The 20876-nt window shown below is 47.6% G+C and overlaps 1 protein-coding gene across 1 annotated transcript in view; it reads right to left on the minus strand.

Moving 5' to 3' along the window:
- The window catches only part of CELF2 (CUGBP Elav-like family member 2), a 301941-nt gene that overhangs the window by 42469 nt on the left and 238596 nt on the right, over window positions 1-20876 (minus strand). The window contains 4 exon segments of the mRNA XM_024734179.1: window positions 2778-2912; window positions 14025-14088; window positions 14675-14684; window positions 18335-18483. Coding sequence (XP_024589947.1) covers window positions 2778-2912; window positions 14025-14088; window positions 14675-14684; window positions 18335-18483 — 358 coding nt within the window.

A 20876-nucleotide genomic window follows, 5' to 3' on the forward strand; every position in this document is an offset into this window, starting at 1 on the left:
AGAGCACTAACTGTCAATTATAATATCGACAGTGATCAGCTGGCAGACACTTTTGCACTTGGCTTCCTAAACCCACGAGCCTTCTTAAAGAAGAACAAGACGTTCGAGTTATCAATTCTGATTCTCTGGAATGTCCTGGGCACATATATATGCCCAGATATCACAAAGGAAGAATATATCTTCGTAAAGTCGAATGAACCTTGCCAAGCAAACAACAGGCCACATACCCTTAACCCAAATGTCCATCACGAGAATGGTCACTTCTGGAACAGCAGAATAATTTCAGTGTTAACTAAAATAGTAAACTCTTTAAGGGCTGACGGGCCAAACGGAGGACCCTGGCTCCTCGCCATATAAGGAAAAGTCTTCACAGAAAAAGAGTTTTCTTTTTTCTCCACCTTGTTACCAACCATGTGGTGAGTTTCTGCTGATTACTCTAAATGCAAGGGAGTCAAGGCTGAAAGCCAAGGTTGGAAACATTACAATCATTGACTTTTGCCAAAATAAAGTCAATATTGCTTTCTCTTTAAAAAAAAAAAAAAAAAAGCCAATCTTCTTCCTTTTCATATGAACAATTAAAAAAGCATTCGGATTTTGAGGGATGTTTAGTTGTTTCACTCCGAACAAAATATAGTTAAAAATACCAGCTGCTGACTAAAGATCCACGTATAAATGTATAAAATGCATGTACAATGCTCTGTGCTGTTTTTAAATTTTTATTGGAGTAGAGTTGATTTACAATGTTGTGTTAGTTTCAGGTGTACGGAGTCTTGCTGGTTTAATGTCATCTTTTCACAGTCCTCACAGGGAGACGATAATTCTCATTTAAAACATTTTTCAAGCTGATTTCTAAAACAGATACATTAGCGAGATCAAATATTTAATTTGTTTTTAAGAAAAAAATCACTATCATTTTCATAAGCGGGAATATACCATGTCAAAAATGTGTATGTCTTAAAAAGGATTTAAATAACCAGTTTATGTTTTGCATTAGAGTTATAACTTAATCTCTTGAAAAAAATGACAAAGCTGATGTCTCAGGAATATTATCTGTTGCACGAAATGAGGCCCACATATAGTCATGGTACGTTTTTGAAGACATTTCAAGAATGAAGGCAACGTCCCATGTGCTGTTGCTTTGAGATGAGGTGGAGGATACAACTTCCAGCCTCTCCTAAACATCTCTTAGGTTTCTCCCTCAAAACTGTACTCAGAAGGAAATGTGTTAGAAACACAATGTTTTGTAAACAAAACAAGGGCTGTGGCGGCTTCACTGCTCCCTGAAGTTGGAAGCCTTAACAAAGCTGGTCCGCCAGGTGCTGTAGCTTTCCTTCTCCATTTTTCTGAAAGAAATCTCCACACTATGACATAAAAGCGTGTTGGACAGTTAGCTCATCTTTTGGGAGCAGCCGATAGAGGGCCCTGGGGGTTCCAGTTAGGAGGGGGCTTGTACGTTGTTCAGGCCAACTCCTCCACGTACCAGAGGAGAAGGTGAGATCATCCATCAAGGCCCAGAAAACACAGAGAGGAAGGCAAACCAGCTAAACGCTTCTTAAAAAACAAATCCCAGTGTCTAAGCAACCACATTAGGTCTGGCTCCTATGAAAACGAAAACGGCATCTGCCTTTGAATAAGGCAACAGAATTTCTAAGGTGGGGGGGGCGGGGCGGGGAAAACACTTTAAATGACACGGCCCAGAATGGGACCACAAAGGAACAACAAAGATGGTCCCCTCTAGGCCACGGTGTTGAAAATCAAATGTAAAGGATGGAGCTGGTGTGAAATATCATGACGAAGATGATTCGGGATTTTGAGATTTAACAGAGAATTCTTAAATTGCTAAACCAAAACCAAAAACACAACAACAACAAAAAAAAAACAAGAGAAAAGAGCATTCCTGAGAGACTTCCTCATCTTGGGGAAACCTCACGAGGACTGAAGCGACAGCACATTTTTCAAACAAAATGAATGTGTGAGAATCAATACCAGGGTAGACTCCCTCGCAAAACCTTTTTTCTCATTTTATCCTTGGAGGATAAAAACACACACGCTCAAACTTTGTTTCTTTAAAAGATACGTGCACCCCTATGTTCACAGCAGCACTATTTACAATAGCCAAGACATGGAAACAACCTAAATGTCCATCAACAGAGGAATGGATAAAGAAGATGTGGCACATACATACAATGGAATATTACTCAGCCATCAAAAAGGACGAAATAATGCCATTTGCAGCAACATGGATGGACCCAGACATTATCTATCTAAGCGAAGTAAGTCAGACAGAGAAAGACAAATGTGCATGATATCACCTATACGTAGAATCTAAAATATGACACAAATGAACCTATCTATGAAACAGACTCACAGCTATAGAGAACAGACTTGTGGTTGCCAATGGGGGAGCTGGGGAGGAATGGACTGGGAGTTTGGGATTAGCAAATGCCAACTATTATATACAGAATGGATAAGCAACAAGGTCCTCCTACTGGACAGCACAGGCAACTACACTCAATAGCCTGGGATAAACCATAACGGAAAAGAATATAAAAAAGAATGCATGTATGTGTATAACTGAGTCACTTTGCTGTACAGCAGACATTAACACTGTAAATTAACTATACTTCAACGACAAAAAAATAAATTAAAAACAGGCAAACTGAAAAGGAAATTAAAGAGGTAATTAAGCCTGGTGTCCGGCTCGGTCTGAACGCGTCCACCCTGCGCTTGGCACTGACCCCTGTGTCCCGTCTCCCAGAGGCAGGATGACCCCTTACCGGGACTGGTGAGGGCTCCTAGGGCGCTGCTCGTGGTGGAGAGAGGATTTGCATTGGTGGTAGTGGCTGAGGTCTGGGCCGCGGCTGCAGCCGCCGCCAGCGTCGCCAGGTTCTGTAACTGTAAAGCATTCATGCCTGCGGGGTGGGGGAAGAGAGAGGCAACGTCAGCAATAGGCCCACTTCACCTGTTTCCAAAAAGAGAGGGCAGGGGACACGGGCAGAGAGCTCCGGGATGGCACACTCGCCCCAGCTGCCCTGGGGACTCGTGTGTCACCACGCAGCCTGTGCCAACCCAGCACCCTCTTCCTAACGCCTCCTCCCAGGCGGCGCAGGTCATCCTAAAAGATAGGCAACGGGTTTCTGCGTGGACCATGGACGGCAGGGCCTTCCCCCTCGTGGCTGTCAGAAACTGTGAGATCCGGGCTCGGACAGCTGGAGTTTCAGGGGAAACTCTCCATCCCTAAACTCGACAGGTACACGTATGAGGTATTACAGAAGAAATGATGTTTTATTGCTCTGAAGCTGCACTGATTCAGTTTCCTGGCTCTATTAGCTGTGTGACTCTGCACAAATTTCTTAACCTCTCTGTTTCCTGAGTCAGTGGTAACAGTTACTGTACCTTCCCTCACATGGTGGTTGTGCAGATTAAATAACTCGATGAATGAAAATTACCCAGCATAATAACTGGCATGATGTAAGCCCCCAATAAATGTTAGCAACTATTGTTGCTGTTACTATTTTATTATCGACCCTGAACTTCTCTCTCCAGGTTTATTTTGAATGTGAACTTGAAATCACGTCCATGGCAGGAACTCAAATAATATTTGCTGAATCAAAGAATGAAAAAAAGTGGCAGTGCCATTATATCTTTATTTGTAAAATGTTTGTGTCTGCATCTTAAACGTATTTGTATCTGAAAGAGGATCTACTTTTTAGCTAGAATGAATCGAGGGCTAACGAAAATTAAGAAGTGAATAGCAGAGAGAAAGGAAACTCAGCTGAGAGGTCTGGGGCTGATCCGTCACGGGGGTGCTGGCAGGCCCTGGGGGGCTCGGGCCTGGAGCCTGTGCCGTGTACACTTTTAGTATCTTTTCTCCCCCTCCTTCTGTTTCTCAATACACAGGTTCTCTGCACAAAGTCTTCTTCCATGATTCCCTTTACCCCCACGTACATTCAAGAAGCAGGAAACAATGGTCCTCTCCTCATACAGAGGAATTTTACACAGAAAGATATGGGAGTTAAGTCATCGGCTTAATTTTACCTTCTTCTTATGTCTCAAATCCGGGTACTCAACACACGGCTGCTGAGCAAATATAACCTCTATAACCGGAGACAGTGGTCTGACAACAGCGCCGGGTGGGGACGGGGCGGTGGATGGAGGGGCAAGACAATGTTCTAGCAACACAGCTGCGAAGCTCCCGGCCACCATGTGGTGCCCCGTCTCAGCTTGGCTCAGAGCCTGGCTGCCAGGCTCACCTACCCTGCTCCTCCGTCCTGGCTGCTTCAGTCAGGACTTATTTCTACTCAGAAAAGAGTTCCCCAAGTCCATGCTGCAAAACGGGTTCTCATTTTGCTCAAAATGATACTCTACCTTCTTGCAGGAGGCACCCAGTCCTGTAGCTTACGGTAAAAGCCAGCACCCGTTTCTCAAACCCACGTAGTTCCTGGGGATGCTGAGAAGCAGGACAAAGCATTGGGGGCATCCTGTGAACGTGGCCCCGCTCCATCGAGCAGGGGACACTGGGAACAAAGCTCTCTCCTCCCCTCAGATCAGGGGTCAGACACGGTGGTTCTGATGAGCCCTTGGGAGTGGTAAAAGCCCAGGGCCTATTTTTCAGGTTTGCTTGAGGAAAACGGAGCTGGGGGAACAGGGCTTGAGTGCAGACCCCATCGGACCCTCCCCCTCCCGCCCCTACCCCGGGGGCGGCCCCGGAAAGCGGCTGAGCACACTCACGCTGGCGTGACCAGGGGCCGTGCCTGGGGTGATGCTGCTGGGCGGGGGTGTGTGTGGGGGAGTGTGTGTGTGTGTGTGTGTGTGCGGTGCACCAGCACGGACCGGCCTGGCTGCCACGGCCCCTCTAATGTGCTAAGGACGTAACGCAGTCGACCAGACACCGTCACCAACAGACGGCTGTGCAGACGAGAGGAGGGTTTAGCACCGACATTAAAGTCTGCACATCTGGCAACGGGTAATGATCAGCTGAGCACCCTCCTCGGCCTGGGCCGGAGGGTCCCCCAGGGCACCTGCTCTGGCCTGCCTGGCGGAGCCACGGCCCGATTCTGGGGCTGGAAGGAGCTCAGCCCACTCATCTGGGTCAGAGCCTCACAGAGCCCCCAGAGGCTGAGGCACGTTCCCTCGGAGGGTGACTGACAGTCTGTATCTAACGCGCACTTTCTGCATGTTATCTGTAAACTCCCCCATCGCTGTTCCGAACTGTGGATCCATGGAAGATGAATGAACGGGCAACACACAGCATGAAATGTTCCCACGCTGCTATAAAGAGCAGTGGTGGGACTTCCCTGGTGGGGCAGTGGTTAAGAATCCACCTGCCAATGCAGGGGACGTGGGTTCGAGCCCTGGTCTGGGAAGATCCCACATGCTGCGGAGCCACAAAGCCCGTGAGCCACAACTACTGAAACCTGCGTGCCTAGAGCCCGTGCTCCACAACGAGAGAAGCCACCGCACTGAGAAGCCCATGCACCGCAACGAAGAGTAGCCCCCACTACCAGCAACTAGAGAAAGCCTGCACGCAGCAATGAAGACCCAACACAGCCAAAAATAAAATAAATAAATTTATAAAAAAAAAGAAAAAAAAAAAAGAGCACTCTCTACAGACCCAAACAAGGTTCTTCTCTGTTCTTAGTTCTTTAGTATCTACAACAGCTTCAAATATTGACTGTTTCCCTCAACCGTTAATTAATCCCTTCTACAAATACTTATTAGGACCGTGTGTTTTCTTCATCTCACCCACGACACTCAGTGCTGTCCCGGAGTCCCGCCGACCACACTCGGGCTCTCTGTCCCGCCGTCCTCTCCCTGTGTGCCCCCTTCCACCCCTCACCCCTGAGGGGCTGCCCGCCCAGCCCCTCCCCGCCTCCGCTGCCAAGGCCGGGCTCTGGGGTGCCACACCGGGCAGGGCCAACTCTGTCCAACCACCACACTGCACTGAGGGGGAGAAAACAGACCAAAGGAAGCAGGGATGAAGCTGGGAAGGAGAGGCCGTGGTGACCCCAGCATCTGAAGGAATGGGGGGGCACGGGAGGGAGGGGGAGCGTTAGATGGAGAGAAGCAGCAGGAGGACCCACAGGTGCCGCCCAGCCAGCCAACCGTTACCACGTGGCCGCGACAGGCCAGAGCCGGGGCCCGCACCCAGAATTAAGTGGGGAGAACAAGACATTCCCCGCCCCAGGAGGCTGCTGGAGATCAGAACGGAGGGGAACCAGGGACTGGGGACAATCCAGTCCATTTCTGGAAACAGGCCTAGATCCAGAAGCTCATTCTCATGCGTCTTTGGTGTTTGGTTTTTATTTTTAACATCTTATTGGGGTATAATCGCTTTACAATGGTGTGTTAGTTTCTGCCTTATAACCAAGTGAGTCAGCTGTACATATACATATATCCCCATATCCCCTCCCTCTTGCGTCTCTGGTCTGACAGGGATGAGAAGAGGACAGGGGAGCGCCGGGCGGCTGTGGAGCTGAAGAGGCAGGGCCGTCCTCCTAGTCTGTCCCTTCGTGGCCCTCCGTGCGGGCTCCGGGAGGCCCCCCTCCTCTCCTCCTCACTTTTCTGGGTGCAGTCCTGTTCCCAGACCCGACATTCCTCCCTTCGACCTGTCCTGTGTTCCTCGGGCCTGGAAGGCACAGCTCTCCCTGCTGGTGACAACAGTGACAAGGACCCCGTTTACTGGAGGCAGCACGGGCTCCGCCTCCAGGACATCTGGGCTCCAATCGGGCTCGGCCTCCCCTCTGCCAGCCTCCCTGGCCTTGAGCCCATTAACTGTCTGCCTCTTGGATTTCTTGGCTGTGAAGTAGGTGTAAAACTGAACGGACCTCGAGGGTAAAGAGAGTAAATGCTTCGTACACTTGAAGCTAAAGAACAACTCCCAGGGCAGAGCAGACTCTTACCAGCTGGATAACAGTCACAACAGCATCACCCCCCAGGCATGAGGATAACGGCACCAAAGACAAAGCACGTGCCGGACACACTAATCAGGCTTAGTTAGTATTTGTAACAAACCCACGTGATGTTGGCACTCTCGCAGTCCTACGCGCCACAGAGAACACGGAGGTCAGAGGCCTGGGGACAGGAGGCTGGTTCTCGGCCCCGCTCTGCCCCCCGAGCCTCCCCACGCCCGTGCCTCTGTCCCTCTTGGTTCCCACCTGGGAAGCGTGGGGGGGCATGGGGAGGCAGTGAGAGGAGGGAAGGGGTGACGCACACAGGGCTTCACAGGAAAGGGGCCGGGACATCGGATGTAAACGTCCACCAGCTCCGGACACTTGCCCATCAGGGCCTCGCTCCTTCTGATGAAATCTCAGCAGAGAGCGGCTGTGGGTGAGGGATGCGGCCTGGCGCGAGCACGCCTGGGTCCTGGTCAGCAGGAGCCCAGGGTGCAAGGATGCATGTACAATGGTGCCCCTGCTTGGCTTCCGGGCACCTGAGCCCCAGAGGGCCCGGAACTGAACCTGTGATCTGCGTCAGCAGCTGAGAACCCAGCTAACCAGGCGCTAGATCTTGTCTTGAACTCAATCAACCCTTCAGTTTCTTACCCTCATTTCCTCTCCCCTCCATGCTCAGAATCGAGCCATTACAGACCCCGGCCCACGCATCCTCGGGGAACGGTGGGCCGCACCCTCTTCTGAACGCTGAGCGGGTCACGTGGCAGCTTCCCTCCTGCTTGTCACTTAACTCAGGGGCTCTTCACTGGAGCTCTCCCCTGATGAGATATGGGGGGGGTGTCTCTGAGCTCCCTGAAGTTTTATGAAAAAGCATGTGTATGATGGATGCACTTTTTTGGCAGCAGATCCTAAGAAGCTGGAGGACTTCCAATGCCTCTAGATCGCCTAAAAGTGACGCATGTGAGTCCTGGTAGAAAACCATCGAACAAAGAGGCCTGGGGTTGGTGGTGGCGACAAGAGGAATCGAGAAGAGATCAGAGCTCGGGAGTGATGGCGCAGAGAATGCAGAAAAAGGATGAAAGAAGATGGCTCTTTCTCCCCCTCAGAACCAAGATGTATACAGAGTCAAGCCAACGAAAGAAAACAAAACCAACTAGAGATTCTCCAAGAACATGTAAGCTGGTGGCTGACACCAGGGCAGGTCCCATGCCAAGGCTGGAGCTAGGAAACTGGGGGGCAGCACGCACCTGGGGACTCGACAGGTGCACCTGCCCACCTCCCGTGGGTCTCGGGGCGCCTGGACGTGGGCCATGGGGCCACAGAGGCACCTGTTCCCTGCACGGTGTCCTTCTGTCCGGCCAGGTGGAGGCCCGAGGCCCATTCTCTATTCCATCCCCCCAGAAAGAAACCGTCCCAGGGAGGACACCCCTGCACTACTCCCGGGCCTTCTAAGCACTGCTAACATCGGCACATCACAGGGGTGCATCTGGGGTTCCGTGAGAGCCTGGGCAACTTTCGTGGGGCAGAATCTCTGGACTCTTCACCGACAGCAGCGCACGTCCTCCGTGACGGATGCTTTGTCTCTTCCCGCCCCGGATGTTCCCAGAGCCAGAGGCTCCTCACCTGTAGTGTGGACATCTCCCCTCCCCTCCCATTTAGGGAAGGGGCTTGGGGGCCACGCTGCTGCTGGGAAAGGCGTCTGTCCCACGTTGGGAAAGCGGCTTGGAAGCTTCGTGGGGACACACCCCGAGCTTCATCCGCTACCTCCTCAACTGTACCAGGCTCTCCGGGTACCCACAACACCGTCTCTCCAGACCTCCAGCTGCTGCAGACTCAGCCCCTGGACGGGCAGAGTTACCCACCAGGGCCCGGCCAGTCCTGGGCCCCCCAGGCTGTCTGAAAGGGGGTGTCTGCCTCTGCTGACTTTGAATTCACATTTCTGGTTGTTTCTCCGTCTGTTTCTGTTGTGAGCACACCCTGTCCTGTCGTCCTCCTCCGTTCCTTCCACAGCGCCTCTACTTTTCCACCCACCAGCCCATCTCATCACGGCTCCTCCCACACGAGGATCCTGAAAGGGCACCGGACGGGAGGCGTGGGGTGTGTGTGGGTGTGTGACGCTGATTCTGGTTAGGCAAATAGCTCTTCTCTGAGAAGAAAACCACCCCCATTTAACCTCACAAAGCATGCTGCTCGGATGGGCACCCGTCAAACCAGGGGCAACAATCTGGGGGACGAGAAATGCAAAACACTTAGACGAGTTTTAGGAAATCCGACAGTGTGCCGAGATGGAGGGGGCTAAAGAAAAAAAAAAAAAAAATTGGGGGAATACAGGGCTTCAACTTTTCACTCATTACTCGGGAAAAGAAAACCCTTCTCCAAACGACGAAATTATGTACCAAACAGATACACATTATGCCTACTTGAAACTTAAGATTAAAAAAAAAATATTTATAAGGAGAAGAGCATGAAAATTTAATTTAATGTTCACCTGAGGTAATTCTGTCTTATTGTTCGGAGCAATTACCATAAATCTGCATTTCAGTGAGCGAGAACAGATGTCAGTTGTTACAAGCGCTTGCCAATCAGGTCTGTTAAAAAGTGACAGATGGGGGTGGTAATGGCACATTCTCCGAAGGCCTGTTAGCACTTTTCGCAGGAAGTGTGGGTTGAGGAGGCTGCTTGGCTGTGGGAAGAACTCGGGGTCTTCGTGGGTCCAGTTTGCACACCTCCCAAGTGTGTCCCTGACGTGAGGTTCTCAGCCTCCAATGCACGGTTTTTGCTGAAGTCTTCTTCCCTCTTCTCCGCTCGTCACAGACATTCCAAGCCCGCCTTTGCCGGGAGGGGATCTCCAGCAGGTAAAGTAGTTGCGATGTTGTTGTTTTGGGAAAATATTTGCCCTCTGTGATTTCACTGTGACTTTGGAAACTTAGGCCAGATATTCTGGAAGCGAATTACTACCAGCTATCAGAAGTCAAGCGAAGCAGTTTCCCCTTGTTTATCACAAGATGCTCTTCTTTGGCCATCGCTTCTTAATCTCTGTAATCTCTTACTAACAACCCCTCACCCTTGAAAAATACTTCCCCTGACAAAAAAACAACCCCCTCTTAGTAAATGTGGAATGTTGTCCGGAGCGAAAGGAGGAGGTTTTCCTGTGGCTGACTCACAATTGCTGCTTTTTGAGCAGTTTTGGGGTTCTCCTGCATTGTTTACCGATGGCTCAGAGTTGTTTGTTATTTGGCCTCTTCAACGGTTTGTGCAAACAGGTCACCGAGGCTCATGCTGACAGAACATACCTGGATTTGTGGAGACGCGGAGCGCTGTGTGACCATCTCGGGGGCCAAAGGGAGCTCAGGGTTTGGATCAGTTTGTAATGTGGATCTGCCGTTTATTAGCTTAGTGACTCTGGGCAAGTCTGTTAATGAACTTCTCTCTGCCTCAGTTGCCCCACCTGTAAAACGGGATGCTAATGGTCCCTATCTCATAAAGTGTTATGATATTTGGGAATTCTGTATCCTAATCCATATAATACCATTTCCTGGTCCATGAGCTCACAGAACTTATTCGAACTTTTTGTACTTCCGTTTTCCCAACCGTTACGTAGTAACAAGTAGTGGTTTTGTCCTTGGCTGTGCTGTGAGGATAAACCCCATGATTATTTCAAGAAGCTCTGTGAAAAACAAACTTGTGCAATACTGCCCTTGTTTTGCTAACACGATGCTTTTTTGAGATGACAGTTGTTATAAAAAAGTGAAAAACCGGAAAGCCACTTTCCCCTTAATTCCTTCTTCTTCAGGAAAAATCCAGACCCTTGGCCTGAACACAGACCCCACGTTTTTGAGACTTCAGAAATTCATGGGATACCACAGTTGAGTGAGAAATGGACACATTTTTATCAGAAGTTATGAGAGGGAAAGTGAAATCAATCGCCTTGAAGGATGCACATAAAAGCAGTCAGCTTATAAAAATTTTATCCTTACTAATCTATTTTCTGCTTTTTAAATTTCAGATTTAGTAAAGGTTCCCTTTTATAAAATCATAAAACAGGCCTGAAGTTATTTTCAGTTTGAAAGGAAAATGGTGGGCTTTTTTTGTTTTTCTGTTTTTAAAAAAGTATAGTTGATGTCTCATTCAATTTTATTGATGTAAATACTTAGGAACTTGTCTCCTCCTATTTTTTTTTTTTTCCAGCTTTCTTTTATTTTCTCCTCAAACAGAAAATGTTTACTCATTCAAATGAGACATTTTAGACTCTAGTGAGACACCTCAATTTCCTGAAGGACAGACCGTCCTGTTCTGAGAGCTGTTCACAACACACTGCTCTTGTTTTCCGAGATGATAGTTCACTCTTTGGTGATGGTGCTCTCAGCTGCGGTACTCGAATTTTCCACGTGGAGTTGATTCTCTGGCCCTGGAGGACATGAACGTGGCATCTGCATTGTGGAGGTGCCCGCTCTCACTCTGCCACAATCTCACTCAACTTACCAGCATCGTAAACCCAGGGGTGCTTCGGGATGAACCACCTCTTGGGCTCCTTCATGTTGCTTCCATCATGTATGTCAATACCACGGGCTGTGTAACATGTATGACGCTGTACCAACTCGCTGATCCCAAGTCTCTGACAACTCATTCATGAAGATACAGTCGTTCGGTTGTGTAATGGTCTGTGGCTTAGACATCGGGCTAAAGTCAAATTTCTTAATGAAAAAACCAGGTATTTCACTTAAGCTTCACTGGGACTGTATCCAACACATAAATTTGCACCTGCCAAATTATAAATTTACTTACTCATCCACGCAAAAACAGTCACAAGTGCCACTTAGAGGAGTGAGGGCTGAGGCCACGCCCTCTCGCAGCATCAGTGATTCAGAGGTGAAGGAGGAGGGGAAGGAAGAGAGGGTTTTTAGGGGAACGCGGAAGAGGGGCCCCCCTCCCACAAGTCGGTGCTCTGGGGAAACGTCCTCCAAGAAGGGGCCTCTATGATCCACCCACTTTCTGAGACTGGCTTAGGTGACTGGCGGTGACAAAAGTTAAGCCCTACTCTTGGGAGAAGATGAAAGAGAAGGGGGCCAAGAGCACTTGGTTGAAAAAAATACCCCAAACCACGGCTGCTTCCAACACCTGGGATGATGAGACCTGATTTTCCACAGGAATGAAGGATACTTGTTATAGAAATGGCCAAGCAGACGGAACCCTGACATCCGTGTCCTTGGTCCTCACTACTCGAGGTGATGGTGGAAAATGGGCCACTCGGCCTTCGAATGCACAGCCTGGGCAGCCTCGGTGCTGAATTTAATGCCAAAGGTTCGAGAAAGGGGTATTTTGGAGAGCCGAGCGCATTCACAGACCACCTTTAAATCAGCCATCTGCCCCACGCACCTTCTCAGGTGATTCCCAGATACCCTCCGTTTTTAAGTGAGCACATGGCGTGCAGACGCTACCATCCTGACCTGACCTGGCGAGCCACGGGCGCCTGTGGTCTAATGAAGAGTGACAAGGCGCACCGTCCACCCGAGAAAACATGCCTGGCGATAGCCTCAGGACCCAGTGACCTTCTTTGCATAATTCAACTGTGGGAACGGGAGAGCCTGAGGCTTCCTCTAAGGAAAGACTCTAATTCTGGGTCTGGGTGGGTCCCTTCGATTAGAAGAAAACCAAATCTTGCACTGGCGGAAAATGCAGCACATCTCAGCATTTCTTTCAGAGCTTGCAATCTGGAAGGTTTTCTCTTTTTAAAACGTAGAAGACTCTCTGAATATTTTAGTTCTGTCTCTCCAATCCCCTTCACAGAACTAAAAATAAATCAACTGTTCAAGGCGATGCTCAGCTCCAAGGCCAGCTTCCCCAAACGTATTCATCAACGTTCTGCTGAATGGTTTCACTACTCATTATTTTAACATGTATTTTTTTCCCGTAATAATCTAAAAGTGTTATTACGATAGAACAAGCTGGGGGTACCAGATTTAAAGCCCCATGGGTAACTGAGCATTGTTTTTACTGTAGGCGAGTATGTCCCATCAGACAAGTTACCATTAACCCTGGAGGCCACCACGAAAGGCTGGGCTGACAACAACTGGACATACAGGAACAGAAATCTGCGTGTGCTCATTCCAAGTGTCTCCAGATCCCTTCAAAGTGAAACAAGGAAAAAAAACCCCACAAGGATATGCACGTGGGAGGGGGGAAAAAAAAAGAAGAAAAAAGGAGTTTTCATAGTGACAAATAAGGAAATCAGAACTTTTATTCTGTACATCCTGGGTTCATTTCATTGACTCAGGGTGTCCTTGATGAAAACAAACTGTGCTCGATTCTAATACGCCCAAAATCTGTTCTCCTTGCCTGCGCTCCCCTATCTTTTCGGAATCAAGCAAGGAAGAAGCTTCCTCACTGCTCCTTGCGGCAGGTTCCTGGCACCCGTGCTCTGATTCATCGTGCGGGCTGCCTTCCCTGGCCCCGTGGTGTGGGTTAGGATGTGCGCCTGGAAGGTGACACAGCAGGACTGACCTTTCACTAATCACTGCCCCTCAGTTACTACTGACACAGCTCATAATAAAAAGCAATCCTTCATGAGCCGGCTTTCAAATCCAGTCCCACTTTGATTTTGCTCAAGAACAAAGATTCTACTTTCCCATAAAAGATTCTGATGCACAATTCTGTCAACTGGGGTTCTGAAGTTAAAAAAAAAGGCACCCTGTTAATTGTCTGTGGTTATCAAGGGACTGCAAACGGTATCAGAGATAGGCGTGCAAGCCTGACTTTCATTACGAAGGTCAAAACATTCTTATTGACTGCCTATTATTAAAATTCTAGAGGGATGTCAATCATGGCAGCTGCCCTGGATATAGGAATTTTGTTGGAAATCCCCCAGCCAGCAAACCCATTAAAAAAAAATAATAAACACAACTCTGGAGGGTACTGTGCAGGAATTCTCAGCCCCCCAAATTTTCTCATAACTGTTGGAGATGCCAGAGTTAGAAGATCAGCTTCTGAGCAGCCGACTCTAATTTTAACACCTAAGCCAGAAAGCAACTAGGACCGGTAGTTACTCTTTGTTCGTCTTTTCCCCAGCTTCTGAACCCATCCCAAATTCAGACAACAGCACGGTCAAAAGGCAAGGCTTGCTTCATGACTTACCAGCCATTTGCTGAATGCCACTGAACGCACCCAGGTTGCTGGAGGAGGTGGCCTGCTGTAGAAGCTGCAAAAGAAAAGAGAAAGGTGCTGTCGAAATGAAGTGGAGCTTGGAAATGTACTGTCAAGGGAACTTCCCAAGTCCACTGAGGGCACGTCCGGTTCCCTTTACATTTAGGGTTGCTGCTGCCTGTTAATGGGCTGAAGGTTCTGAGAGTTGGGGCTATAAATCCATGTTAATGTCTAATCTCTATTAAAAAACACAGACACTGGGGAAGCTCAGTAACGTACCTGCCTTAAAACAATTCATCAATTTACTTTTTAACAACCAGGTGTTAAATCTAGGGGAACCCACATGGCGTGACTAATGCTCTCTCTCTGGAGCCTAGTTGTTCCCGTAACTCATCTCTGTCAATCGCGGTCCATCCCTAGGTCTCCTCCGCTTTCCTTCACAGCTCAGTGTCCTACAACCTTCATCAGAGAGGTACAGATTCACTGACTCTTGGGCTAACAGAGAAATCACTGTAATCCCTACAGACCTAAGTGTATGTATCTGCAGCCAGAGTCACTGTCATGACTTCATGACTAAGACAACGGTCACCCATTTTAAGGTGGTCTCCGTCGGCAGAGAGCAACGTACTACTTGTCAAAACTCACAAGTATCTGGTGCTATGTATGTTGATGCTACGCGTTATAAATGTATCAGCATCTTTTAAAAAAGAAATGAAGACAGCGGTGAAAAGGTCTCTGTATTTTGTTCCTAGAGCTTCCAAAAACACATTTAATCCCCCATATAGAAACGGTGGGTACCACAAGGTAAAGGCATGTGGTCACTGTTCGAAAGCACTCCTTTATTCGTCCACATCAACTGAATTACAGGTTAACTTAGGTGCTATACTGTTTGACTAGGCTTATTGATATTCTCCTTTTGGTTGGTCAATACAGCCGCAGTTTGTACCTGGGGGCAAGTGTGGAGTTATCTCCTACACTCAGAAGTCCATGGATGCTAAAAGCACAGATGCACCAAATTTATTATTAAAAAACTGCTATGGTACTGTGAGCTTAGGAGGAACCAGATGAATTCACTATTTAAAAAATAAGCTCTCAGAATTTGTTTGGAGTGCTGCAAAACCTAACGGAGAGCACTGCCACGCCTCCAGGTAATGGTAGGTCTCCTCAGCTTAAGAAGAAGGAAACTCTACAACTGGGTGACTCAGAAATGGGCATCTAGCAATTGACTTAAAAGCACCACGTAGAGTGGAATATCGGTGGCTGATTCAACTTGTCTTAGTTACGATCATTAATGTAATCCCTATGGGGATTAACATGAACAGCTGTGGGCCTTCCCTGGTGGCACAACAGTTAAGAATCCGCCTGCCAGTGCAGTGGGCACAGGTTTGATCCCTGGTCCAGGAAGATCCCACATGCTGCGGAGCAACTAAGCCTGTGGCCACAACTACTGAGCCCGCGTGCCACAACTGCTGAAGCCCATGTGCTGCAACTACTGAAACCCGCAGGCCTAGAGCCTGTGCTCCACAACAAGCCACCGCAAATGAGAAGCCCGCGCACCGCAACGAAGAGTAGCTCCCACTCGCTGCAACTAGAGAAAACCTGCACGAAGCAACGAGGACCCAATGCAACCAAAAAATAAATAAAATTAAAAAAAAAGACAAAACCAAATATGAACAGTTCCCAGACATACGTCTGCAACTTTCATTCATCCTTCTCGACTCAGGGTAGTATACTACCTAGACATTACACGCAGACACACACATACACACAGACACACAGAATGAGAAAGGAAGAAGCTAGGAATTATCTGTTTTGACAGAGAGAAATCCCTTATCTTGGTTTGATTTCTTGGGTTTCCCATTCTCTTGTGGTTGCAAGCCCTTACTCTCTCCTATATTAGATATTTAAAAAAAATTAAAGTTTAGTCAAGTTCAATTAGCTTTGAAGATACTCTGAGGAATTAATAATCTTTACTGATTAGTAAGTGGCAATACCTGGAGTGTCATTAAGCTGCTTCCATGGATTCTTCCCACTGACAACCACTCTTTGGTGAGCCACAGTCAGAATCTACCCTCAACACAGAGGCAGGGGATGCCTTAAAGGCCAAGGGTCTTTTCAGAGAAATGGGCTTCCGATCGAAAGGGGTAGAGCAAACTTGGCAGAGAAAGAATGGAAGCCCTCGGTAGGGGAAAGCGTAGTTCAGAGCGTGTAAGAACACGTTCTTATCAATGAGGCGGGGATGAATTCTCTTTCAGGATTCAGAAATAATTTTCAGATGTGATCAAAGAAACACGTGCCAGAGATTTCGGTGAGCCCTGGGGCATGGGCGATGGTCCAGGAGACCAGGGCTAGGCACGTGTGTCTTGGTTTTCAGACATGGTGGAGCAGGAAGCTGGATTCTTAGAAACTACGAAAAGGTGAGCCTGACGTCAATCTCTGATAGAAATTCTTGTGCTTAAGGCGATGATCTGTGAACAACTGAGAAACACACGTTTGTGAAAAACAAATGATTGTTCAGCCAGACTCATTTTTTTTTCTCATGAAGCTTCTAGACCGATAGACCAAGAAAAAGATATGGCAAGCACATACAGATTTCAGCAAGACATGTGATGAAATCTCTCATCTCTCATCTCCTTGTGGATAAGATGGAGAAACGGCTAGAAGGTGGCAGCAAACTTGGTCACTGCTTGTATTAATAACTCGGGGGAAGACAGGAGAGGCACGCCTCTCCAGCAAGACATCCAGACATGTCTTGAGTAGCAATTACATGGCAGACACCAACAGGCAGTGGGGTGGGGTGGGGTGGATAAAAGAGGAACGTGAGTCACATCTGTCCTTGGAGAAGCAGCCCCGCCGGATGGAGAGAACCCATGGAGGGCTGAAATCCTGCTTGACCACCAGTGTCATGACCTTGGGTAAAGTTACATAACCTTTTAAAAATTTTTATTGGAGTGTAGTTGATTTACAACGTGGTTTTTGTTTCAGGTGTAAAGTGATTCAGTTATACATATACGTATATCCACTCTTTTTTACATATTTTCCCCATATAGGCCAGTACAGTGAGTGTGTCGAGTAGAGTTCCCTGTGCTGTACAGTAGGTCCTTATTAGTTATCTGTTCTATATCTAGTAGTTTGTGTATGTCAATCCCAGTCTCCCGGTTTATCCCCCGCCCCCCATTTCTCCCTTAAGCCTCTCCCTTTCCTCACTTGTAGAAGCAGTGATCTTACCTTTCAAGGTCACAGGAAGGACTCTTTTACAGAACAGTATTGGTTCTGCTACAAAGTACGGAATGGGTCATACAATCCTGAGAGGGACAGTTCAAACGTCAGGAGAGAATTAGGACGGACGGATGGACACGGACGGACACACAAACACACACACAGGCTAGAATAAAAGGTCCAAAGGCACACTATGAAATTATATTAATAATGTGTAGTCCAGCATTTAGGTTCCAAAGCAGAAAAGGGGGGTAGAGTAGCATGCTTTAGCAGTAGCTCAAGTAAAAATAAATAAAACCTTAGAGGAGTACGAGCTGCCTTCCATTGCCCTCAAGCTACAGTAAGATATTTTAAAGTCCACAATAGGGGTCACTGCTCATGCTGTGTGATCTTCCTGGGAGGAACTGTCTCGCATTCTGATTATGGCATTTTAATAAAGACACTGGCGAAGTAAAACAGGCAGCACAACAGAAAAAAACAAGGAGGTGGAAAGTTTAGAAACAATGAAAAGTAAGGGCTAATTAAAGAATTGGGTCTATTTGGCCTGAAACAGGATCTGAGTTTTGGGTTTCATATAGATGAAGAAAATCTGAATCTAGTTCACATCGCTCCACAGGGGGGACCCAGTGAAGGAAAGTTCCATCTGAGGTCCTGACGTGGAATGGACCGAGCAGGGAGGTGGTGAGAGAGCCAACCACGGCCGCCTGGGCGCCGTTAAGTCATCATCTATCACGCATGCCGCACCCCTGCCAAGGCTGGAGTTTGTGCGGAAACACTGGCTAGACACTCAGCCCTGTGGGACCCCGCTCAGCCTCCATGCGGCTAGAATGAAGAGTCCCGTTCCTGTGCTCATCAGCTTCACCTGGAAAAATATTCTTCATCGATGCTGATTTCAGGAATTTCCCGGCATTCATAATGTCGAAGATGAGCTTTTGGTGCACTCAGGGGCCAAGGAGCCTGTAAGAGCTCCACCGGGTGTGCTCCTCTCTCCACACTCCCCCCCCCCCCCCCCCCCCCCGACACGTTCCCCCCTTGGTGTCCATACGTTTGTTCTCTACATCTGTGTCTCTATTTCTGAGTACTGCGGGGTGAGGCCGCCCAGACCCGTCAGGTTCCCCCAGGTGGCAGTGTTGAGCTGCTGCATCTGCTGCGCCAGCTGCTGCTGGAGACGCCTTTGCTCCTTGTCCTTCTGAGTGTCAGCGAACTTCACCACAATCGGTGAAGAGCAGCCCTGTGGTCAGACACAGCGGAAAGTGGAGAGGGGGTTACAGCCTGGCCCACTCCGCTCAGGACACTCAGTCAGCGCGGGGCCTAGCTTTCTGAACTATTCTGGAGCACAGGGCATGGTCTGGCCTCGTTTTTAAATGGTTTGATGGTCCTTCTTCTTCTCTGAAGAGTACCATCAACAGAAAATTCCAGATCCTGTCACTGGTGTCTTTGGGGCTCTGGCGGTCGATGAAGCCATCTGTGCTCGTGCTCTGATCACTACACTGCCTCTCCTTCTCTCTTCACGGGTCTTCCTTCCACCATCCCAGGACCTCCTCAGAGACAAGGGGCCTTGTCATTGTCCTTTAATGAAGCTTCACGGTTCGCTTGTCTGAAAGATGGACTTGTCCTGGTGTGTCTGCCTGTTTCCGCGTGTGAGCAGGGGACAAAGGAGGGGAACGAAATGTTGTAATGGGAATGAAAATGCCTGTTGCTCATGTCTTTTTTTGCCCACTCTTTCCAATGTTAAGTATTTTTGAACTTTGGAACTGTAGGAATCATACTGACCCAGTAATATAATCGGGAGAAGTGGGTTTCATTTTAGGAACATGGATGAAGGAAGGAGATTTTCAGGGGACACGGGCATGGACCAATGTCACTGTCCCCGTGTTTTCAGAAGGGGTTCTCCTCCTTCTGTATCGCATCTACTCTAGCTGTGATCCCAGGAGCTACAACAAATCAAAAAGAAAATATCAGAAGCAATCTAGTCCAAGGAGACACATCTCAAATGGCAGGAGGAGATGTCTACTTAGCTTCTTTTCCTAATCAGTCTCGCTGGTCTAGGAGCTTCTGTGTTCGTTTCCTTTAAAAGGCAGGAGCAGAGGTAGTGAGTGAGAAATGGCCAAGGGTTATACAACAGGACCAATTCATGTCTGATACGGAGAAAATCATTAGGGAAAGTAAGGGCCTGACACCTCAGGCAAGAGGACTTCCTTTCGAAAGCAGCTTTTCAACATTCGCCACTTGGCAAATAACTCAGCAGAAACCAACTCTCTTCCCTCTCTGTTTAGCTTGCTAAACATCCCATCACAATTAAAGCTGTGAAATTTTGCTGAGATAAAAAGAAGTTAATTCTACCCAAGTGATTAAAAAAAAACCCACTTTTTATTGAAACTCAGCATGGTAACAGACCTCTCTCTTCTCCTCCCAGAAATTTAATATTCCTATTTAAATGAGCTTTTCCCTTCCCTTTGGGTTATTTTTCTTTCGCCTAGAAAACACAGTTGCATTTTTTTCTTATCACGTTGGGTAGCTACTGGGGATGGAACTATGCATACGTGAAGCTATCATGCCTGCTGTCACCCCCCAACATGTGAGAAAAGTGAGGTGACTGGGTGTTGAACCTCCAGCAGACTGGTCTTCAGCTCTGGGAGTCACAGTCATGGCACAGATGTTAAGCGTCAGTAAACTGCATAAAAGTAATGTTTCCACCGTTTAAAAAATCTATACTTCATTGTTCTTCATCTGCTCCGTGTTTCAGCGTTTCATCATTTTAAAGACAGCAAAACCACTCTGAAGATGGAAATTACAGACAGCAAGGGTTTTGCATGGAAAGGGTTGTTATTGTATCAAATTTGTCCCATAACAAATTATAGCATCTCTTCCTAACAGTTCATTTACAGTTGGCTTTTTTCTTCCTTAAATACCAAAAAATGATATAAAAGCAGAAAATCAGGCCAATGAGTATAGTTCAAAAATGACTCGTATAAACCACGAAAGGGGAAAACAGGGTGGGGAGAGATTGGAGGGAAGTGGGAAAATCAAGGTACCATATAAAGATTAATGATTTTTAAAATAACATGTTCTTTTCAACTTTGACAGTGACATCGTTTTGAATTCACATCTCTTAGATCATACATCTTGGTGGAAGATGTAAGCCAGAGTCCTGAAAATAATGTAATTAATTCAAAAAAAGAAAACAAACTGCAGTGGTACAAATGTAATGAGACTGCGTAATATGTAATCTTCTGTTTAAATGTCAATATTTCTGAATTAAACAAGAAATTTAAGTGTCTGAGGGCTCCTCTGATTAAGCATGGATGTCCAGATTTAAAAACAGGTGCATCAGATCTGATTTCTGATAATAGCAGTATTAACAAAGGATCAAGGATTTCTGAAGAATAAATATGCCCCATCCTCTACAGCAAATTCTTTTCACTCTGAGAGCCTGTTATTTTCTTGGTTCGGGTTCATACCCAGTTCTGCTGTATTTTCTCGTGCTCTCCTTCCGTAGGGACCCAGGAGAACACAGACCTCCCACTCGGGTGGGGGGCCCTGGGTGAAGGAACTGGGGTGGCAATGTTTCCAACAGAGCTGAAAGAATTGAGGTTACAAAATCATCTAAGGTGAGACCAATTT

This window comes from Neophocaena asiaeorientalis, unplaced genomic scaffold (genome assembly GCF_003031525.2).
Source record: "Neophocaena asiaeorientalis asiaeorientalis breed wild unplaced genomic scaffold, Neophocaena_asiaeorientalis_V1.1 scaffold120, whole genome shotgun sequence".
NCBI classification, from domain to species: domain Eukaryota; kingdom Metazoa; phylum Chordata; class Mammalia; order Artiodactyla; family Phocoenidae; genus Neophocaena; species Neophocaena asiaeorientalis.